The sequence below is a fragment of the Centropristis striata genome, chromosome 19 (genome assembly GCF_030273125.1).
Source record: "Centropristis striata isolate RG_2023a ecotype Rhode Island chromosome 19, C.striata_1.0, whole genome shotgun sequence".
In the NCBI taxonomy this organism is placed as follows: Eukaryota; Metazoa; Chordata; class Actinopteri; order Perciformes; family Serranidae; genus Centropristis; species Centropristis striata.
Genome location: NC_081535.1, coordinates 16,220,613 through 16,244,464, shown reverse-complemented (window position 1 = coordinate 16,244,464; position 23,852 = coordinate 16,220,613). Strand labels below are relative to the sequence as shown.

Here is a 23,852-nt window from a genome sequence, read left to right as displayed (position 1 = left end):
AGTAACAAGTACTTGGACAGCGAAATTACCATCAACCCATCCGTACATATACATAAACATACATACAGTATGACAAAGGGGTGGACAGGACAGGAAGACAGGAATGGAAGAAAAGAGATACAGCATAACATGAGGATAGGGGAGCAACATAAGCACATACTCAATACACTTTACAACATGAAAAACATGCAGACCAAGGCGAAAGGCCAACAGAGCATTGAAATGCACCTTGGAACAAAAAGTTCTCCAACATAAACAGCAGAAGAGGTCGTGTGTCAGGACCATAAAAATGATGTCACGTAGGTACGTATCGCGCCTCGCGGTACAACGGCGCAATCTAAAAAAAGCACACACGTGTGCTTATCGGTTGTAAAAAAGGCTGCAGTTTCTGTGGATTTATTTTGTAAAACCACTGACCTAGGTTCAGGGCAAAAAAAACCTCGTAAGGCATTATAAAATACAGGTCAAACAGTAAATAAATGTACGTAAATGCCAGAAGCGAAGTAGTTACAAGGGTCACGTGACTGCCGCAAGTTACGTAAAAAACGTAAATTACGTTCAAAAATGTGATTCACGTTAAAAATGGTTTACTTTTGTTTTCACATGGGAAGCGAATCCTGCTGTCCTGGGTGATCAGGCACTTGCTCGACCCATCCACCACCCCAACCTCCAACTGAACAGTGGAATCTGCCGTTTTAAACTTCACTTGGCTGTCAATCACTATTACGTCAGCAAGATGGTGGCGGACGCGTTACAGCGGACGGGGAAATACAGAGACACACAAGCTATATTGACGTTTTTGATGGGAGAACAGGCTGCTTGGAGAGTCCTCTTTCATGATTTGAAAAGTCATTCTTCCCACTTCGGTGTGTTCATGAGCTTTACGTTGTAATGTTGACCCAACATGGAAGCAACAAAGATGTGGGGTATTTAATGCTTGGTGCACTTAAACAACAACATAATGGCTGTTTGCAGTATTCGGATGGCAGTAGATCTGGTGAGCCATGAAATATGAAGTGGAAACACATTTTTCAGATTATTCCAACTCCATTTGAAAGCCACACAAATGATCTATCTCGCAATGTTAATGAAAGTGGAAATTAATTTGTGTATTTGCTCCAAAATGTAATGAGTTCTTACTTGGCCCATGCTACACCCTTCCACTAAATTTCAAGAAAATCGGGCCATTCTTTTTTCCGTAATCCTGCAAACAGACAGATAAAATATGAAAGTATAATATAATATAAAATCCCTTGCCGAGACATTTGCCCAGCCCCACTTTTCAGAGCAATATATTGTTGTCAGAGTAACCATTTTTGAATCGGTGTTTCCCAGATATGAACAGAGAATTTGCCTTTTGTTTGCTGATTTATGTTCAGAAAAAAAGGTGTTGCTTCAGCACAAAACACACAGCAATAAACTAACAATAGCGCTTAGACATTCAGGCTGATCTTTTTCAAAAGTTTACCCATTATTAAGTGCTCGTATTTTAGTCTGTTGTGCATATGAGATCTGTAATGATATCTTCCTCTCTGGCACACCAACTTATTTCTCCACAGGCTTGACATTAAAGTCAGTACAGAGCCAGAGAGTAGTGAGTTATGATCTACTTCCTGGTTGAGACTGATTAAGACCTTCATGTATGTCACCACCAAGTCTCTGCCAGGCTGAAGATGGATCCTGCAGGCAGCTGGCGAGGTGTCAAGCTCATCATGTCAAACTAGATAAATTCCTGTTAAGAAGAAAATAGTCACAGACTAATTTCCATTTACCTTGCAAAGTTTTCTGTGCCAGTGCTATGACAAAATGTATTAAGGGGCAAAAGAACAGCCTGAGGGACACAGCAGCAATCGTAGGCTGGTGCCAAGGCCCAAATGGCTAGCTGAGACATATCAACATTTGCGGACTAAAAGGTGAAGATATGAGTCTGCCAGCATGGAGTCACCCAGATTTCAAAGTACCCGTCTTTTCAGTGGAGAACTGTTATCACTTGAAGGGACTGGTTTTGCCAACATGCCTGTGTAGCACCGCCCTCTGACCTGCTGAGAACAAATCAAAAACAGAAGAAGCAACAAAATTTCACCACAGTATCCCCACTGGTGTGTACAATTACTAGAGCAGGACTTGAGTTCTGATCCTGAAGCTATCTCTGAGTGAGGTTAGTGAGCAGACGCTGAAGTCCAGCAGCATTGGGAGCTGGCTGTGGACAGAAACATCCCATGTGGCGACCCCTGATGGGCATGACCCATTATATATTATATCCTTGACCAAGCTATCTATGATTTCCTCCTAACCATATCCAAGGATATGGAAAGGTCCCAGTGGAATTCCCAATATAAATCCTTGACCAGTGTGTTTTCAGTTGGGTTACCTCAAGACACCATGGTCAGTTGTTACAAGGCCGTTATTGTCTGCTGTTGCAAGGCCACGTTTTTTTGTGAGTGCAATTACAGCTGGCCTTGAAACCAGGACCAAGACAGGGCTTTCAAAGAAACCATCCAGCTGCTGTATTATTTGAATAGTGCCACACTGAGGCCACATGGTCAAATTTCCAATTTTTTCAATTCTACTTTTGTTTTCATATAAATTGATTTTCAATTTAGTACTATAAGTGTTACCTTTAATCTATAACATACTCAATCACTGAACTTTGGCCATTTACATATTATTTCTCTAATACATCTTTCCTCTCTGGGACGAATATTCTAAGTCCATCAGGTGGAAACCTTTTTTGTGCAACACGTGTCACAAAAACTGGCACCAGATCTTATTTTGCTGGACTTTATGCAAATTCAATTAAATGTTGTTGGACTCATACATCTGTGGTCTTGGTAAATTATTTCACCACAGATGGTCATTTGTGGCCGGCTAAGTAAATATCTAACAAGGTCAAAACTCCAGTATATAGAACAACTTCATTGTAGACCTTACAATAAAGTTGTTCTATATACTTCAAGTTTTCCTGGATGTTTGACCTCTTTAGACTTCTTTCCCTTCGCCGTGCACCTTACAAGTAGGTGAAGCTATGCCAGAAACCCCCACTCTATTCTCAACCAATTAAATATCCCCCACGTTTAACAGAAATAAATATTTTAAAGAAAGAAAACTAGATTGTTTCTTATTCAGTACCAGTGAAGCCCCTCCATGTTGCATATCTTGAGGGCTTAAGCCTTGTTTTCTCATTAGCCATATGACTTTCCTTGGCACAGTGTTGAGATGATGCTGTAATGCAGTTCAGCATCACTGTGTCAATGCTTTCTACCCATCTTATTTGACCGAGGTCTCAATTGAAGAGGCCAAAACAAAGGATTAGTAAATCTTAATGTGTGTACTATTACACCCAGGCCTCCCGCTTTGGCACAGACAGACAACCCCCATCGGTGGACAAGCCTTACACTATAATGCAAGAGATGTGAAATCAGAATAGGTCTTGTTAATGGGATTGTAGTGTTTTAGAAGAAGCCTATGCACTCAGCAGATAAGGGGACTGTTTATCCCGTTAATGTGTCACTTTAAATACATTAGGAGTAGGAGGGCTCCTGATTTTTTTTCCTGTTTTTTGGCACTCTGCCTCACTAATCCTGAAGAGCGCAAGGGACAAAGCATTTATAGATCCACACATAAATTACACTTTAACTTGTTTTTAGTGGGTTAATGGCGCTAATTTCCCGGGGAAAACCAAAATGATATTTTTACTTAATTGCACAGTAAAATCTGCAAGGGGGCTTTTTAAAATATTATTTTAAATAATTCAAAATTGAAGTGACCTTGAGCAACAATGCAGAGACACACAAAGGTATGGTACGTGCACATAAAATACACATACTCACACACACATAGACACATGAATGATAACACACGGGACAGAATGTATTCACTGCTAATGGGAGATAATCCAGGTCCCACTGTGCCACAGTGGGTTCAATGGCAAGCAGCTATTTGTTTATTCTATTTACACTGTCACAACAGGTTCCCAGAGGTCTGTTAGCCCCGCTATAACACAAAGGCTGTTTTTATAATGCATTGCTTACTATGCCCTTGTGTTGGTTATTGGAAAATATGTAGGAGGGTGTTTAGCAATATATGTGGACGTCTATATTGTGTTTTCTTTTACAAGTTATATTTTTTTCCTGTAAAGATGCTTTCACAGAGGCAAGGTGCATTATAAGGCTGACTTTCTCTTAACTCCAGGGATGTTTATCGGGGAGGGAAAAATAATGAAATATGGTCTTTCTTTAAGACACTCACTGCGACTGCCTAATACGGTTAGTGCCACGCCTTTGGTTGTGTGTTCAGAAGTCATAAGTCACCTTCTCCTTCATGCTGGGAGGCTCACTGGCGGTGTCTCTGAAAAATATGATTGGTTTTCTGTAGGAGGTGGTCAGTACGCAGTCCAACAGCTGCCGCTGTGATTGAGCACAGTAGGAGTTAGCGTGGGTGTGGACATCAGTGATAAGGCCTGAGTGGCACTGGCAGGGCCTCTCGTTAACAGGGGATCCTTCAGAGGACCCCACTAAGAATCTCCAAGGACAAAGTTGGACTCACTGTCTCGAATCCTGTAACGATCCTCCTGCAGCACGGATATTAAACTAGAATGGCTGTTTTCTTGGGCACACAATATATGCAGAACCATAGGGAACTGAAAATGCACTGCATTAGTCACTGTAAATACCTATAGGACAGCTTGTCAGGCAAGTTTAAATGGTAAAAAGCTTTTTGAACAAATAAGTTTTATTCATAAACTGCTGTTGTTTAGTCAGTTAGAACATCAGTAGTGGTGTAAATTTTACATATAGATTTGAAGTTGGGAAAAGTCGGGTGTGTGTTTAAAGTGGCCACTGCAGTGGTGAGTTTGTAGGGAGGAGAGGTGGAAAACAGTTCAACTACAGAATAGGTGTCGAGTCAACAGAATCGGATCCCACAGTGCTGATTGAGCAAGGAACTATAGAGACAGCAGTCTACAGCACTTAGCCGTCTTCACCGGAGAGAAATACTCACAGCTTTCTCTTTTCTTTGCTTTTTATTGTTAATTTCATGAAGTGAATCTTCAGTGGACATGCCACTGTTCTAGATGTTACCACTTCCTTTTATTTGTACCATTTAGAACCATAGAGTGAACACAACAAAAGCAAGAGCAAAGTGGAAGAAGTGCCACACTTCAGAAAGCGTACCACTGCTGATTGAATTTTTTGATTAAGTTTGGAGACAGCCATTGGATTTTAATAATTTTATTCTCTAATGGAAATAACATTTCGAACTTACTTGACATTGGTGCTAAATCACAGTGAATAAACTGATGTTAGTGTGTGTTGGCAACACGTCTGAAAGTGGAAAACATGCACCAGACTTTTTATAGGCTTCACATAGAAGGAATCGTTCTGGAATCTGTTTAGTTTTTACCACCAAAATTCAACTTCATAAGAATGATGAAAGACTCATCATTTTCTGTTCCTCTTGTTACTCTTCTTTATCACTCTCACAATCGCATACATGTGAATCTCAATAAATTAGAATATCATGGAAAAGTCCATATCCAGTAGTTCAAGTCAAATAGCCCCAACCAAGTATTGAGTGTAGATGGACATACTTTCCAGAGGCCAACATTTCCATATTAAACATACTTTTTAAAATTGGTCTTTTGTAATATTCTATTTTTTTGATACACTGAATTTAAGGTCTTCATTAAATGTAAGCCTTAATCATTATAATTAGAATAAATTAAGGCATGAATGACTGACATAAACAAACTTTTCTATGATATTAATTAACTAATTAAATAACTAATAAATTAACTAATTTATTGAGATGCACATTGTAGTGGTTTGACAGTGCCGGGGTGCCAGTCAGAGCTAATCTGACAATTTTCTTTTCTATTTTTGATTCGTCAAACTTCCACAGGACCCATGCCTACCCATGCATGGAACCTACTAGGGTTGCCAACCGTCCCTTGAAAAACGGAATCGTCCCGTATTTAGAAACAAAAGCACCCGTCCCGTATTGAGGTGAAAAGGGACGCACTTTGTCCCGTATTATTGTGACAGTCAAAAAATAGTCAGTAAATGCCAATGAAAATTTAATAACAGGGCGCTTTATATGTAAACTTACGGTAAACTTGTTCCCAGGCCCGTCCTGCTCTGTGACCAATGAACTGACAGCATATTCACACACGAGTATGACGATACAGAATACGCTCATCCCATTGGTCGAGGAGAAGATAGCAGAAGACAACAAAGCAGCATGCGTAGGTGACAGTGACACAGACGCCGACACTGCTTTACGGGGCGCTACACCTTCGAGCAGCAATGTGTCTAGTACCCCTCCGAGAAAAAAAACAGAAAAGGATGCAAAAATACTGAAGAATGGGTAAAAGGAAGCACCTGGGTGGAAAAAGTGCGTGATAACATCTATAAAGCACACTGCACGTTGTGCCGGTGCTCTTTTTCCTTAGTCCATGGTGGACTGACTGATCTGAAACAACATGCTTCCAGTACTGCGGTCACGCCATCTGCACTTTAAATTTCAGTGCGCAATTACATTGCACTTTACGGCCCGTTTGTCAGCTGCAAGACTCCAAAATAGCCATTCAATTGTATTCATGCTGCTCCAATAAAATAAATACATCAATTTGTTATCAGCAAACTCCAGTGCATTCTTTTAGACCAGGTCCCCATGTGTTCATGACATGAATTTAATGCCTTTTTACTGAACCAATTTGGAATTATGGAATGCTATAAACTTCCAAAATGGCCATTCAATTGCATACATGCTGCATTTTAAAAGCCAACAAAAGGAGTGAATCAAATTGTTATCAGCAAACTCCACTACATCTTTGAAGAACAGGGCCTAATTGTTATTTTGTGTTAAAGTGAATTGCTGGATAATCATTTGTTTTCCATGTATTCATGTCACACAAAAATATGCATCTAATTCAATTCAGGTTCGAGTCAAATTGTTAAAAATATCATTTTACTTACAAAAAAGGGGCTAAAAAATGTCACCACGCCAGGATGGGTGAAGGCATTCGGGTCGGCCGGCCCTGCCAATGAAGTGTCCCTTATTTATTTTTCGGGGAGTTGGCAACCCTAGAACCTACTAACAACCAGAAATTAAGCAACCTTTTCCAAAGGCGACCCATTAAACACAAAACACACACACACACACAAGAATTTGCAATTCAACACAGTGTATTATACAATTCAGTGCCCCCAAATACATAAAAAAAACATAATTCACACAGCCAAAACACCAAAAATAGTCTATTTCTTTCAACCAAAATTAGTCCTCTTCAGGTACCCAATAAATAAACAAAATAGTCAGTTTTTGAAAATAAAAGTTGGTCAAACAAAACCCAAACTAAGTGGCGCCTCCGGCGTCTAATAAACCAGCTTTGACCGCGGCTTTACCTCCCGGTTGCCGGCAGACGTCGGAGAAGGACCGTCGGTGGAAGCCAGGAGTTTTGGAGCCAGTGGATAAATCCAAAGGTGAGAAGCGAACACTACAAAATACAACACGGACTGGAAACCCGCTGCCAGGGATTGGCAAGCTAACGGAGCAGACACTGGACGAACTAGCCCTCTTCCTCCTCAGTAGCCGCGGGCCGCCATCTTGAATTCCCCATACCGGCATATTTGTGATTTGCTGAACAGAGGGCGTGCTTGAGTCCGTGTGTGGCACTCCAAGGTACTTTGGAGAGCGCTGTTACACTTACTGGGGAGACTGAATATAGCTATCACATTTCTATATAGTTAATGAAATGAGTGGGAATGTATTGTATCTTGTAGCCATCCACAACAATATGAATCTATTTAAGGGAACATAGTGGCTGATGCACAGACATGCCAATTATTTTCTTTTTTCTTCTTCTGCAAATCATTTCAAGCCACTTTAGCTCGATAAACATCTTTTCCCTTCACATTAATTGAGCTTTCCCATATTCAGATTCAGGTACATCCCTACTTTGTATCATATTTTTCTGAGCTTCATGGCGCTCAAATGTTTGGATTTGCGTTCACTGACTTAATTTATGCAGGTGATAAGAATTCAATTTGACTTAACACAGAAAAAAATAATTCCACCAAAATGGCCTTAAAATGTGTCAGTTGACCTTAGGTACGGCTCATTGATGGTGAGAGCACAACACGGACCAATTTATGTGATACTGGAGGGAGACTGATAATTTTAACTAACACACTCATGCACGGTATCACACTGTGTGTCAGACCTGTACAGATAACACCCTTACATTTCCCCGAAAAGAAAAGGCCTTGATGCATTTTTAATTGTGTTCATTTTCATCGGTCTTTATGTGAATGCCAGCCATTTCATTAGTGTTTGTAATGAGACATTGGGGTTGCATTTAGATGCATGGGTGTTAAATTTGAAAAGGGAACGTTGTATGCTTTTTGTAGCTCATCCTGTATTTGCCTAAATATTCCATAGCTCCCATCCGGTCATTTTTAAATGGTAATGGCACAATTAGCATTTTGGTAATGGGAGGATATGACACCAAGATGATTTAGTAGCTGTTAAGGGATGCATTTTTTCAACCTGTTTGTTTTGCAGCTGATGAACAGTTCCTGTCGACAGCTGAGCGTAGTGTGAAGTTGAAAAGTGAAAACGTGTAAAACTTGCAATTGTCACAGGTGACAGAGGCGTTTTGAGGCAGAATTTGAATGTCTCAGAGGTATGCTAATATTCTTGAACACTTTTGATGAGTGTCAGACTGATAAATCCTGTACCCCTTTCTGTCTCTGTGTGCTTGTCTCTCTCTCTTTCACATGCTCTCACTTCTCCTTTTCTGTCCTTGCTTTCATTTTTGGGCTGAGACATTTGAAACCTATGAATCCATCATTATTCCCTCAAATGAATTATTGAATATTCATCTGCCATCCATACTATAAGGCAGCCTGAGCAATGAGATGTGGGGCGCAGTCAGTGGAAGACGAACGCGTTATGCCACGTATGTAATGACAGGCAGCAAAGTGCCTTTAGGGTGCCAGCTTTCATCTCAGTAAATGTTGATGACATGGGCTTGTTGCCGAGCTGACAAACTGTCACGGAGCTGTCAGGCTTGCACAATCACTGACTCTGCACTGCTATGATCACCTTTAAACTGATGAGAGCCAACCTTGCGGAAACGCGTGTTATGTGTGTTGTGTGGGCGGGCAGCAGACGCTGTATATACAGTATGCATTCATATGTTGTCCCCCTCTATAGACAATATCGCAATGCTGGAATCATTTGTGTTTTGAATGTGCTGACTTTTGGGGCAGTGCAACCTTGACGATAATTATCATTATCAACAACAGCCTTGTGCTATAATTGGTAGTTCTGTTGTTGAATGCATTGTTTAAATAAATAAAAAAAAACAGACAGTAATTCTGAGTATTTGCACAGACTAACATATCCCTAGCTGGAAATAATAGCATTGAGTATAAAACGAAGATGTATTGAGGTAATACGATTGGGTGATGGTCCATTGACACCGGAGTAGATTTTGACTCTGTTGGCTCTTGAAATTTTTGAGACATGCCATTCAAATGAATTCCAGCTGTTCCAGCTGAAGTTTTCTGTTGTTCATGATCAGTGGAGCATTTCCAAGATTTATCTCTGGATGACCTCATTACCAATCTTTTCCCACTTATAGCGAAAGAAGCTACCAATGTTGATTAATTCAATCACTGAAATGTTGGACCAGTACATGTATATTGTAGAGGTGGGGGAACAGATCGATATAGCATAGTATCGGGATATTTTGCATGGCGATATTATATAGATTCATGACCGCCAAGTATTGATATTTAGCAATCTGACTGCCCGCCGTTTTTGCCGTTCTGGACGTTGTAGTCAGTCAATTTAAGGAATATACTGGAGAGGAATCCATAGGTACCATGTCAGTATGTCTGGATATCGTGTTGTGTAGTTGTTGAAATAACACTGCAAATTTAGGCAATTTTTTGTTGTTTCATGGTGATTTTCAAAGCAGTCATGTGACCTGTTCAAAATGCAGTTAAACAGTTAAATCACAATATATTGTATCGCAATACTCACCATATCGCAAAATACTTAAAATCGCAATAATATTGTATAGTGTTTCGAGTATCGGGATAAAATCATATCGAGGGTCCTCTGGTGATTCCTACCTCTAATATATTCAGTTTTAGGCTGGATTTTACTATTCATGAACAAATTACTAATCAGCATTGTACAAGCAATTGATATGGGGTAAAATGAATTGATATCGGCTGGATTGGCATTTTCACTACAACATTAACCTGCATCCATAATCACAATGGATCATTACTGCCCTCTGTGGCTAATGGTGGAAAACACCATCTGCCACTGGCTGACAGGTTACGAGAACTGGGGCCTTTCTGAAACTGGGCTCTCCCCACTCCCTCTCCATCACGGACTGAACTCTGCATGGAGCCTTTATGTGCTTCTGTATGGAGAAACATCCTTCTTCAAGGTGTAGGGCATAAATACAGTAGCAAGCTTAGGAGGGGTGGACTTCTGTCTCTGTTCAGAAACAGACGGAGAGAAAAATATACAAATAATTGCAATAAAAATGGACTACTATTTAAAACATATGTACAATGTCACTAAGGGTGCTCCAATTATGGGGTCCAATCAATGATTACTGGAAGCAGTGTTGGCAGATACTGATTACCGATCATAGGGTCTATTGAAGCCTCCTATTTATCATGCAGCATTTTTACATATTATGCACTTAGGTTTAATGAGTGACTCTAAATTGCCCGTAGGTGTGAATGAGAGCGTGTCTCTATGTGTCAGCCCTGTGATAGTCTGAAGACCTGTCCAGGGTGTACCCCGCCTCTCGCCCAATGTCAGCTGGGATCGGCTCCAGCCCCCCACGACCCGAGTGCAGATACGTGGTTAAGGATAATGAATGAATGAATGAATGAATGAATTCATTATGGTTTCAGTTAAGTTATTACGTTTAATTATTTCTTTCTTTCTTTCTTAGGAAATGTATTGTCTTTTTCAGACACTGAATAGAACTGGCAGACTGGGGAAGGGCATTGCAATTGTCTTGTGTTTTGTTTCATCTAATTGGCTTTTTGATTGGTCTGTAAAGGGACCACCACTGGTTTGTGCAAGTGCTACAAGGGGCAGCAATGAGTCCATTGTAACCACACTCAGAGATGCTGACAAATCACACAAAGGAAATATTTTTTTCCCTTGTCATTTGTATAAATTTTGAGTTGTAGAGTTGTTTGTGTCTACCTGATCAATGAAACTCAACTATTCCCTTACTTTTTGTCTCTGGTTTGGTCTCTGCCAGTTTGTAAGGGAAACCCAATGCCAAACATGGTGTATTTGGTACTGGGGAAGTAGTGTGTTTTTAGGACAGATGCCTTCTGCAAATTGAAAGAACTAATAGCAAGATGGCAGTCGGACCAGATCTGCGCAGTACGGTGGATGTGATGATGGATATCTGTACAAAGGAAAGCAAACAAACATCTGTGAAAGTGGACTTTTTAAAAATGTGTTAATGCGTATCGTTGGTTTAGTGAACAGTGCAGCCACTTGCGGCGCTCTTTGATCAATGCTTTGCTAATTGGGGTTGTCTGCGTTTAGTTCCAGTGTGCAACTTGCAGCTGCTAACAGTGCAGTTCAGGTTTGATAGAGGTGGCAGACTGGATTTTGAAAATACATCATTGATTAATGTGTTACAACAAAGTTACAAACAGATGTCTCCTATCTTCTGATGTTCTCCTGCTGCTGATTCAATTTTGCTGATTAAATCTTGAATTAACGCACCCAGGTGCTTTCGAGTAAAGCTTTCACTGTTGTATTTTTGCTATAGACATTTATTAATTAATGAATGTATTCATTTATTTATTTATTGGCAAGCAGCATGCATGTAGGATGCAAGTATTCAGGTTTAGGGTTCTATCCACTGTGTGCTGGCTCCCAGGCCTTTTTGTTTTTACTCAGTGGTTGTGGGCAACCTCATCAAATATCCAGCTCTGAGAGAGCCTCCTAAGTGGAAATCAGTCTTGCTCAAGGCAAAATTCAAAGAATATGAAAACTACAGTATAAACTCCAAATTGAACTCAGTACGCCCGGCAAAACCTTGCAAATGATGAAGAGAAGATGAAAGATCTTAAAGAAGACAGACAGATAAAACAGAGGGGATGAAGAAAAACTCAGTAAGACGCAGAGTGAGCACTTATATGATCACCGGCTGTTGTAATAAGAGCTCTGCTGACATTGAGTGTTCAATAGATTTCACATGTATCTTAAGCACCTGCAAAGAAGACTTAGCAAAGAATAAGGGGGCTATATCAAGGATTTGGACCAAACTTGTGTCAACTGTTATACAAACTTTTAGGAAAATAAAAAGTGAGTAAAACCAAGGTTTGGATATTTGTTATCATGGTTTTACCTTGAACTCTGTCAGTTGCTCATGGGAAATGATAGTGCAGCTCCCTTAACAATGATGAGATGAATAATCAAAGTGAAGAAGCACCCAAGATAAATCATTTTTTCTTTATAGTCTTGTTTTTTCAAAATGACCTCACTACAAAGAAAATGGAGGCGCAGATCAGACTCGTTTCAGCTCGCTGCTCCACCACCCTGCAGAACTACTTTGAACACAAGTTCACTCACTCAGTAAAGAGAGCTTTCACAATCAGCCAAAATCTGCCCAAGAAGAAGAATTAAAGAGAAATATGTATAGTGTGCACAGAGTATTATTTAGCGTGTATTCTCGAGGACAAGGCTACTGTGTATATTGTCCAGTTTTTTACTGATGCAATTACAGTTTCTCTCACAAGGACCATAACAATGGATTGCAGCCAGTATCCTTTACAACACTTTGTTGCTTACCTGCTTTACAATTATTTCAATAAAAAACTACCATGCATTCAAGATGCATTCCTGTATTCCAAAGAGCAATTTGCTTCATGTCAATTTTTATATAGCATAGAGAAGAAACAACAACACTACAGTCACAATGGCAGACTTCTCCCAAGGCCAATGGTGCATTCACATGCTCAGTGGATCGTACCATTTCCTGAGATGTGAAACTGTTCCAACTGTGTTTAAAAGCTTTAAGTGGGAACTAAACAACATGGATGCTAGAAAGAAGATGTGCTGTATTCTGTTGCACAGAGCACCTAAACAAAATGCTGATAGCTGTCTCCAGTAAGGATGAAGACAACAGGGAACAGATCATGTACTTTTCCCCGGTTATTCTGATACCACATGAATCCAGCATAAATGCTTTGTCATGCAATCTTGAAAGTTAATTGTTCCCTGTACCCTGTGATTCGGATTTACTCCAAAATGTAATGGTTCCTTTTCCGGTTGTTCTTCTGACAGACAAATCACATTGGAAACAGCCTCCTTGGCAGAGATGAAAACTTGCACAGGCTGAAAATGAACTTTAAATAAGAAAGGCAGTCCTCCACAATGGAAATTTTTTATCAAAGTTTGTTGTTGCATGCTGTTGTGACCAGCCCTGTTGGTGCAATTGGACATGATCCTTTTCTCGACATCCATGTTTACTACTGTAAAGGCTAGTAATTTAAAGGTTCTCTCAGCAGATTAAATGTATCAGTAAGAAGACTACAGTCAGACCTGTACTACTACTCCACAGTTTACTTCAAGGTGAGCGTAGGTTTCTTTATACTATTTTTCTAAAGTCATTTTCATATGTTTTTTATTGACGCAATGAATACAGATGGTCTAAATTGGTACAGTGCATGAGGTATTTGCTTTAAAAACCAGTGATGGAAAGAATGCATTATTTGCAGTGCACGGCTTCCCTTTTTCAGATTCAGATAAATGGATGATTCTGCAAAGCTCCACTTTTTTGTTATTTGAGCAGTTTTGAATAATGTGGCAGCCATAATGTCTTTTTGTCTCTCTTTGACTGGAGCTTTATGACCACAATGCTGATAACCCATAAAAAAGTGCTTCAAATAAGCTGTTTTACCCTGTAAGTATCCAAGCACCATGATGTGTCTCCATCTCTCTGTGATCCATACAGCTAATGGAGACATTTTTCCCTCTGAAATGTTCACTATGGCATTCCTTTTGGTTGTCCTTGGACTCAGTTTGGGAGACACTGTATTGCTGACACCCTTGCTGGGAGCATACGTGCGTCAGTCACACACATACAGGCACACACACTCATATGCACGTATACACATTAATAATGTTCCTCCTAATGAATTACTTGCAGACCTTGAGGCCATACACCTATACCCCAGTAACGTCTGGCCAGGTGCCCAATGACAAGCCTCATAGCACAAAAGACAAGGACACACACACACATTCACACACACACAATCCTTTTGTCTTTAAATAGCATGCTTACTGAGCATCCTCATCTACATAACAATTGTACAAAGGTAGGTAACAGCACTCGAAACTCTATTACTGTCCATCCATCCTGCATGCCATTGCTTCTATTACCGCAAGACTCGCTTTTCAGTTGTTCACATGAAAATCACTTTTAATTTGGATCAAACTAAGTGTCAGCGTCACACACAATCAGAGTTATTTAAAGCTATCTGAAATGCACATAAAGCACGTGAGCAGAATTCCAAGGTAAATCTGACAGGAGCTTGATAAGCCCCGTTTAAAACGGTAACAGATGGCAGGAGGCACCTCACTGTCGGGCCCGGCAGACAAAGCTTTATCTCCAGTCAAGGTGAAAGGTCAAGCAGTGTGTCTTCAGCCCACAGATTAAACATAAAGAGTTGAATAGCCAGCAGTTATGGCATTTAAGAATTTCACACCCTACAAAATTTTACCATAAGCTGGAGTCAGCAAAAGTATGGAACACTTCATCGCTACAGTATAAGAGGAAGGATGTTTAAAGTGTACTTTAAGAGTATGCTTTAGAATATAAGATGAGATAATGTCTACCCTGACTAGACTTAAAATAATCAATGAGGCGATATTCAGAATACATGGAATATTGATTAATCATGTGACTAATATATAAAGGGGGAACAAAATTTTTTTACTGGTTCCTGCTTCACACATGTGAGGATTTATTGTCTCAGAAAAACAAGCTGAAGAATTCACCATCAAGTGGACATGCTGCTGACAGGTTATAGTCTAAATCAGTTAAAGTAATAATAACCAGGTCAATTAAGGAAAAAGATACAGAAAGGTAGAAGGAAAACAATTGTTTATTCCAGCCCTACAGTGAAGGGGACATATGTTCATTTTTAGGTTAATTCCTGTGTTTTGTTTTTCTGCTAGAATGATTACATGATATGCTGACGATTTTATCTTTGTCACACTAATCACGTTTCCATCAACAAATTTCTCTGCACATTTTAAAAGATTCGCATGAGAAAAGCTGATGGTAACACAAAAATTCAAAAACTTTCAAAAATGCACTTGAGGTGGTTTTTGTATTTTTTTTAAAAAATGTTAATGCGCAAATGGGAGATGGAACTAGCTTATCTGAATAAGTTGACTTAGCGAACTTTCAACTCGCATGACTAATCAGCTGTTTCTGCTCTGCCGGTCAAGACGAGTTGACATGAAAGAACAATTATAAGTTGCCCAATTGAATCCAATTCCTGAAGACTTCCCTCCATTTCCTCTCATCGGTGGCCACAGTTGTCTGATTAGCAACCTTTATTTGTTGTTTTTTCTCTCTTGTGCAATCTCTTCTTCTTCTACTGTTGACTGACAGATTAGCCTACAGCAACACATTAAACTGCCATCTTCTGACCAAAGTGCGTTTATGCAGCCTTGTTAATCTGCTCTAAACCAGTTGATGGATGTATGCATATATTCAACGTCTGGTCGAAATGTATGGTTTTAGTGCCTGTCTCTCTAAGAACCCCTCTTGGAAAAAGGCCAATCTGCTCTAATTGGTCAGCATTGGAAAAGTAATCTCTTCAGAGCTTTTTGACAGAAAACCTTTCTAACACAAGTATTTTTGGTGCACAACCCTAACCAAAGTGAAGCTGAAAACTGAAAGAAAAGGCAAATAACAAATCACAGAAGTCTGTTTTTTCATGAGAAAAGACTCAAAGCCTGAATGAGACATAGGAAGGGGAGCCAAATCTGAATGACTTAAAGAATAACATGTTTCCTGATCTAAGCAGCCCACAAAGAAACTGACTGGGTTGTCCTTGTTTCACAGTTTGCGCGTTGCTCGGCACTCCAGATACCCATATTTATGTGCACAAAAACGGAAAAAGTGAGATTTTCATATGTCCCCTTTAAGTAAGATGATATGAGGTCTTTATTCCTTGTGTTAGGAGTTCTGTCATTTTCTAAGAGGGTTTCTGTTCTGCATGCTCCCTCTCTGTACCTTAGGGCCCATGGCACTATTGAGCATAGCGCACATAACCCTCCCCTGCCATCAATGTCCTCTGACCCAGAGTCAGCGGGTTAATAACCAGCTGCACCGAAAGCCATTTGTCATTTGCTACCTGCCGCTGATAGGAGATGTCAGCAGATGTCTATGCCCTTGTCAACCAACCCCATGACAAATACTGTATCAAGCCTCGCAATCTGAGGCTCCCCGAGGCTTCTCAGTACTCCTCTACTGAACAACCACTCCCACTTGATAGCATTAGATTCTTGTGCCATGATCCATATCGAGATAAACTAGTGATCCCTCTGCTCTTTTTCATCTCCTTTTCCCATTGTGCCATAAATTGCAATTGGGTCTGTTTTTTTTCACATTTTTCTCTCTCTTTTGCTTTTAAATGCTTCCAGCTTTCCTTTGATGTTTGATACTTATTGCCAGCACTGGCCTGAAGCTAATGGTTTCATATCGGTACGAAATGTGGGATGATTTATGCAGATAAACAAGGGACATTGAATGGTGAGACAGCGTTTCTACAACTGCTTTGGACATATGAATTTAATCGAGCTTGATAAATCAATTGTCTTCCCATTTGTAGAGGTTTTGTGTCTGTGTTTCTTGTCTGACAAATAAACAAAAGTGTAAACAAATGGATATTAACAGGAATAAGCCTTCCCCATCTGTGACTCATTTAGTCTATAATTTTGTCAATTGTGGTGGCTGAAACATTTGTGATGCTTGCCACTTTTAAATTTATAGCAATTTCTAACTAATAATAACGTGGGTGAAAAAGTTGTTGTCATAAAGATTTCATCAAAGCAGCTAAGCAATGCAATGGCTTGACAGTAATTCTTCCAGAGCCAGCTGCACAAATGCAAAAAAAAATTATGACAGCCTAAGAAGTCTGTCCAGCTATTCAAGAGTTCAAGGTTTCTAGTTGCAGCGCAGTGTTGATGTGCACTGAGACAGAGCGGCACACTGGAATACTAATGCCTAACCAAACAGTCACATCTGAACTTTGGTTTATTCCTCACAGGCTATTTAGATTGCTTTTTTTCTTAGGAGTTTTCACACAATGAGGTGAGGAAAACAGACTCTACCAGACACAGTTTAAGTGTAAACTTCTTGTGAATTAAATGTTGTCCCTTTTCCCTCTCTCCTTGTTCTCTGCAGAGATGTCGGGTACGGGAGAAGAAATTTCTCAGGTACACTGGAAGCAGCAGTGGTTGGAAAATGGGACGCTGTACTTCCACGTGTCCATGACTGAGTCTGAGCTTCAAGCCCAGACGACACAGCCCACGGCCCGGGAGCCTGCCCACGCCCTACACGAACACATGCATCTGCTGCACATCTCAGTCATGGTGAGTTCTAAACACCTTGTGTGTGACTGCTGGTTGCTGCTGTTTGGGCCTTTTCTTTCCTAAGAACCTTTTCACGGAGCGTCATAATTACAATCTGACACTCAAATGGGGTGTATAGTGCTGCAACTGTATAGTATAGACACGTTAGCCTATCTTTCGATTTGTTTCTCGTCAAGCTTAAGCAACTTCACATCACAAAGTGGCACAGGTTGTTAGCCGCGTCGCTCATGAGACAACAACTTGACACAAATAACATATGTGGATGTTTGACTTCTGAAACCATTCCTCTTTTAAAGAACAGTTTATATTCTGATATATAAAGATAGACAACGCGGCTCAAATTGCGCACACTATATAAAAATAAAGCCAAAATGTCTGGTTATGATAGCTGCCATAGAATCAGACCGTGCAGTAGTAACTGGAGCTATCAAGGTCCAACCCATACACTCGCCCAACCAATTACAAGTCAATCACAGCTGTCAATCATGGCGTTACACCCCCGTTTTATAGCATCAAATAACGAATTCACATATCACAGAAACACTAAAACTAGCATAGCCTAGAACAACTTAACCCTCTATGGTACGATGTTGCCCTCAGGCAACATACCCATTTTTGGCCTGTCAAAGTTCTACAATGCATTTTTTTTGAGTGATGCGATACTTTAAAAAAGAGGGAAGAGTATAGGGAACCACTAGCAATGCTTTATATTTGTCACATGACCTCCAGGATGCCATATTGAAACCCTATTTTACAGACTTTCCAAAGGAAACAGCTTTGCCATTTTGCGACACAAAAAAGCACTCATTTCCTGGCCCTTTTCCATCTGAAAAGAATACATTCCTACTGATTGTTGAGTAAACCTTCATTTTTGATAGCTTCATACACTTAGACTGTTCAAGACATTCATTTCAATGGGTCCTTGGTTCAATGGTACAATGTTGCCTACAGGCAACATTCAGACAAGAAACCGGTTAAAAAAGTCCCTTTCATAATGTTTTTCAATTTAAAATGTTTTGTATTGTACCTTGTTGAAGCTACTGAATATTTTACACATGTTTATTAAATAAATTATAAATCATTAATTAAAATTAATGAAAAAAACTCTCTTTTTCATTTGTACACCATTATGGTACAATGTTGCCTATGGGAACAAAGCCCCCACCCCCCCAAAAAAAATAAAAAAAATAAATATATATATATATTTATGTGTGATTCTGCTAAAAGACCTTTGACGCGATCACCAGATATTTCTAAAAATCTATAGGGTAACTTTTGCAAACTAATGAGTCAGAGTTGCGTTTGTTGATGCTGTTAATCTTATTTTATTGCTAAGTGTGTGGAGACACCTTGGGGTGATAATGCACTTTAGATAAGCATCGACTCAACCCCATACTGCATAATGAGTATGGTGATTTTTCAAAGTGTTTGGTCCTCCCAGCTGCTACTGAGGAAGTGTTTGACTTAGTGGGACTGATACATGAGGGGGAAGAATAATGACTTTGTTTACAACAAGTCAAGGGGTGGAGGTTAAGATCTTCAAATGTCAAACCAGTCTGAAGGCAGGGATGCATGGCTTAAGCACTGATGCACCGCTTGGTGTATTAGTTCTTGTTGATGCAATGCTGTCAGAGTGTGGGGGAGTGTCAACGTTTTAAAGTATGCACTTACCAACTCTTAGCAGGTGGAGTAGAAAGCTGGTTTGACAGTGATGGCTGGAAGATGGGAGTTTTCTTTGTATCCATTGCTGTATTCCTGTATGGAGTGTTTTTATCACCATACTGCAGCTTTACGGCCTACAAGGATTTACTATTTCTTCAGGGCAGGACACTACAGGCAAAAACATTATTCATGTACTGGTCAATTTTGAGCTTATGGGGAATTTTTCTTTCAGAATAGTGGATAGAAAACATCTAAAACTAAGATTTAGGTGTGCATTTTACTATATTTGATACATTTCCATCTGTAAATTTCTACCAAATTCACTAAAAGTTGGCATTCTGTATCGCAGACATAGTCTAAACCTCATCATCACAGGCATCGTTAGAAAGCTCCCACTCTCCTGCACAATGTCATGTATATTACATCCACAATATTGTTGTTGCTATGAATTAGATTCGATATGTTGTCTTCAAATAATAACTTCCATTTCAAGAATGTATGAAATCGTTAAAGGCTGTTTTCTCAAATTTCTTTTTTTTTTCTGATTTTTTTGAGTCATAAATCTCAACCTCAGCTGCACTTACAGACATTAGTTTTATTCCTAACTTTATTCTGACATTTTATACAGACGGGCTTGCCTGTATAGCATTCGTACCCTGATTTATGGAACATTTTGTTCCTAATAACATGACAATTTTTTTTGTATGGCTTTTGGCAGTATTCTTGATTTGTGAAATGATAAAAGAAGATATCACAATTTCATTCTGTAACAAAAATGTAATCTGAGATATCGACAAAATAAAATAACTTTGAAATTTGCTTTATCCAATGTTCAGATTTATGTCCTGAAAATATATGCAAATATTTAATGAGTTTACACCTTATTTGCATATCCACACAAAGCCAAAATTATCCAAAATTAAAGCACCTGTTTCACACTGGACGGCACCTTTCAAAGTAATATAAAAATAAAAGCATCACAACATTGTAAAACACCAATTAAATTTACAAACATGAAAAACAAGCTTTATAATACAAAAACCTCAAGGTAGGTAATTTACTGTATTTTATAAAACGATTAGATTAATATTGTTTTGGTCCGGCCCCAGCAACCTTTGTGGTATTGGTCATGTGGCCCCTTGCGAAAATTAATTGCCCAGCCCTGTTCTATGCTTTCCTTTATTTTGGAGATCTTATTGACATGCTACAATGCAGCTGATTCTATATCCTTTTATTCTGTAGCATTCTCTCACTGAAATAGTCTCTCCTCTTCAGACTGCACTGACCTTTATCCAGACAAGCCTCTGTGTGTTAATTGACCATCCTCTCTCTCTGCTGGCATTTTAAAAGATATATATGGTAACATCATCTTACCTTTATGGATGTCAATACTTTCTAAGTGTTTTATCTCATTGTGTTAACTTGACATACTACTCCTGGCTGTGATTATACAGTCTGCCTCTGTTCCCGTCCAACTCCAAGTCATGTGTTCGCACCTTTTTCTGTTGTCGACTTTTTCCGCTTCACCTCTCCTCGCACATCCCACCACCTCCTCTATTTCCGTCTCTCCCCTCTTCTCCGTGTGCACCGTAGTCTCCTCGTGCCTTCCACCTCCGCGTTCTCAAGAGTCCTCTCGCCTCTCCTGCTCACAGCCCTACCTCCAGCTCTCTCACCCCTCGAAACAATTTCGGTGACACTTTATTGAAGATTGTGCTTGACACTGTTGTGACTGTGCCTCAGAAAGTCACATTAACATGAGTCAAATGAATATGACTATTGTTTGTCTCATTTGGTTCTTGTCTCTCACTGCACAACAGTGTTCTCTGCCTTTTAAGGCTGCAGCTAATGATTGTGTTCGTTGTTGATTTATTTTCTCGATTAATCATTTTGTCTTAAAAAAAATTAGAAAATGCTGAAAAAAATGTCCATCCCAGTTTCTCAGAATCCACAGTGATGTCTTTAAACGTCTTGTTTTATCAATTAAAAAAATATTCATTAAGATAGGATATAAAATGGGAAAAGTAGAAAATCTTGAAATTTGAGAGGCAGATATCTTCTTATTTATTTATTTTTAACATTTTTTCATGAAAAGATACTTTAACAAATAACTGATTTATATTGGCAATCATTTTGCTGTCTTTCAATTAGTTGACTTATAGTTGCAGCTCGACTGTCTTCATAACTTGACTTGAACTATTTGTGTACTTTATAGGTTGTATAAAATCTGCACATACTCGCTGTGATGTCTGGAGAAACAAAATAAAGCTCAAAGTGGCTGGCGCCTGTAGCTCTGGCTGTCGCCATCCCCATTACTCTATGCTCATCCAAAAAAGGTGGAACATGGGTGGGCTGAGGCTGGCTGAAATCTGCGACAAGCCAGCTGTGAGGGCAGCCTCCTGTCACTTTAAAGCAGACATGCCCTTAATTATACATAAATTAAGCAGGTGGGTTATATACAAACTCACCCACCTCACAGTTGTGATGAATGGTTAAATTATCCATAAAGACTGAAACATTTTTTGTAGCTGGCTGTTGTGGCAACATGTCTATTTCTGATGTAAAGGTGGGCCTTTTAACATGGGTCTCAATTACCCCTTTTAGACCAAGGCAGTTCCAGGGCCATTTCTGAGCCGGTGCCTAATCTTGAACCAGTTCCTCACTTTTCGACCACCAAAGAACCGGCTTTAGGCCAAGAAAACTGGTTCCGGCACAAAATCTTTGCTGGTCTTGAACCATAAACCACTTATGTCAGTGACCAACAAGAGCAACTAAAACATGGATCATTCATTTATATTTTGTTTGTCTAACTACAATGCAAACAATTTCAACCCTCCTCCTTTATCCGGCCTCGGGACCGGCAAAAATGACCCAAAAGAAACACTGACTGTAAACCAGCCAGCGGTGACTTCACGCATGCGCGATTTGCAGACTGGACGCCGAGGGCTTTACCTCCCCTCTGGCTCTGTGACTGCAGCTGGGAGAGACTCCTGTGGGAGGACTTTGCCGCTTGTCAGTGCGTTGGGGCGAAGGAGGGCCCGCCGGCAGCCCCTCGCAGCTCGTTAAGAATAGAAGTAAGAACGAGTCTCCAAAAGTCTCCAATAACAGCAAAAAAAAGTCATTAGATTTGTCGCTAGACGCTTTTTTGAAAAGAAGTTGCTAGGGGGGTCTGAAAAGTCGCTTTTCGTATCGACAAAGTTGCTAAATTCGCAACACTGAATGTGACTGATATGGACTAGCGTTAGCAGGCTAGAATTAGTTTATAACAAAGTCTAACATTTATAACATTTACATCTTCAGTGTTAATGAGAACGTAATCGCCGTCAAATTCAAGAAGAGAAGAACAAATGTGTTGCACCAGTTGTGTTTGGATGCCAGTGTAGGCTCTCAAAGCCAGGAGCAACATTTGTAAAAAGATGTTGTCTGCCGTTGTTGTTTTTATACCTGCAGAGAGAGCGGAGATGTTTCCAGGCGTATACAGTGACAGAATGACGTGGCTCTCATTTTGTGGAAAAGGAAACCAGTTCTGAAATGGTTCACAAGTTGAACCAATTGCGAAGCAGTACCAGCACCAGCCCAGGAAAAGAATTAGGTTTGCGTTGGCGAAAAGGGGTAACTGAGAATTGACTCCTTTTTGGAGCCAGCCTCAAGTGGCCAGTAGACGAATTGCAGTTAATTAATAACAAATGCATTTGTTTGATTGCAGCCTTTATATTTCTTCTAAAAATCACCATGAAATAATTGTTCCTAGATTCCTGTTTCTTTTTATCCACCTGTGCTACCTTCATTTTTTATTTAGTTTAGATAGTTTTCACTTTTCTGCTACATGTTCTGTTGCATTCAACATATTTGAATCTGAATTTAAAATGTTCATATTTGAAACAGTCCCACAACTGCATCTGCTCTTCTAAACCTTTGTCTGCACTTGTCCTTCAGTATCAACGCCCCTTTTCAGCTGGTCTGAAATAAAGCACCACATAGAATCTTGGTTTCTCAACACCTGCTTCTATTAAACAGATTTGAATGCTAAAGCACATCAATGGTGTGAACTTTAACATGTTTCTAAGCTTTCCATTCTAAGGTTCACATTTAGCTCTTTCATATATTGTCCTTCCTAACATGAACAAACTGTATGGAGCTTTACGCCAAAACTAATGAGACCATTGTTTTGGGGAGCACTTCATCAGCCTTGTGGAAGAATTGTATTATCCATCCCCCTTGTCATCTTTTAGACTGATTTCATGGCCAGTTTTATTATATTTAATTTGCTCATACGCTTTTATATTGTTTTGGTGTTCCCATTTTGTTCCATATTCAGTTTCCTGGAACTTCTCTTTTTGTTGGCAGTGTTAGGTGGACTGGCAGCTCTAAAATGACCATATGTGAGTGTGAATGTGGTCATCTGTCTCTGTGTGTTAGCCTTGTAAAATGGGGAGCAGTCCAGGGTGTAGCCTGCCTCTAACCCAATGCCCAGTGGATGTTGGGACCGGCCCAAACCTCCTGAGACCCAGAGCAGA

At 39.8% G+C, this 23,852-nt stretch overlaps 1 protein-coding gene across 1 annotated transcript in view; it reads left to right on the top strand.

Annotated features, from left to right (window-relative positions):
• Positions 1-23,852, top strand: part of LOC131992057 (astrotactin-2-like) — a 344,657-nt gene that overhangs the window by 41,176 nt on the left and 279,629 nt on the right. The window contains exon 2 of the mRNA XM_059357417.1: positions 17,489-17,676. Coding sequence (XP_059213400.1) covers positions 17,489-17,676 — 188 coding nt within the window. The remainder of the gene's footprint in view (positions 1-17,488; positions 17,677-23,852) is intronic.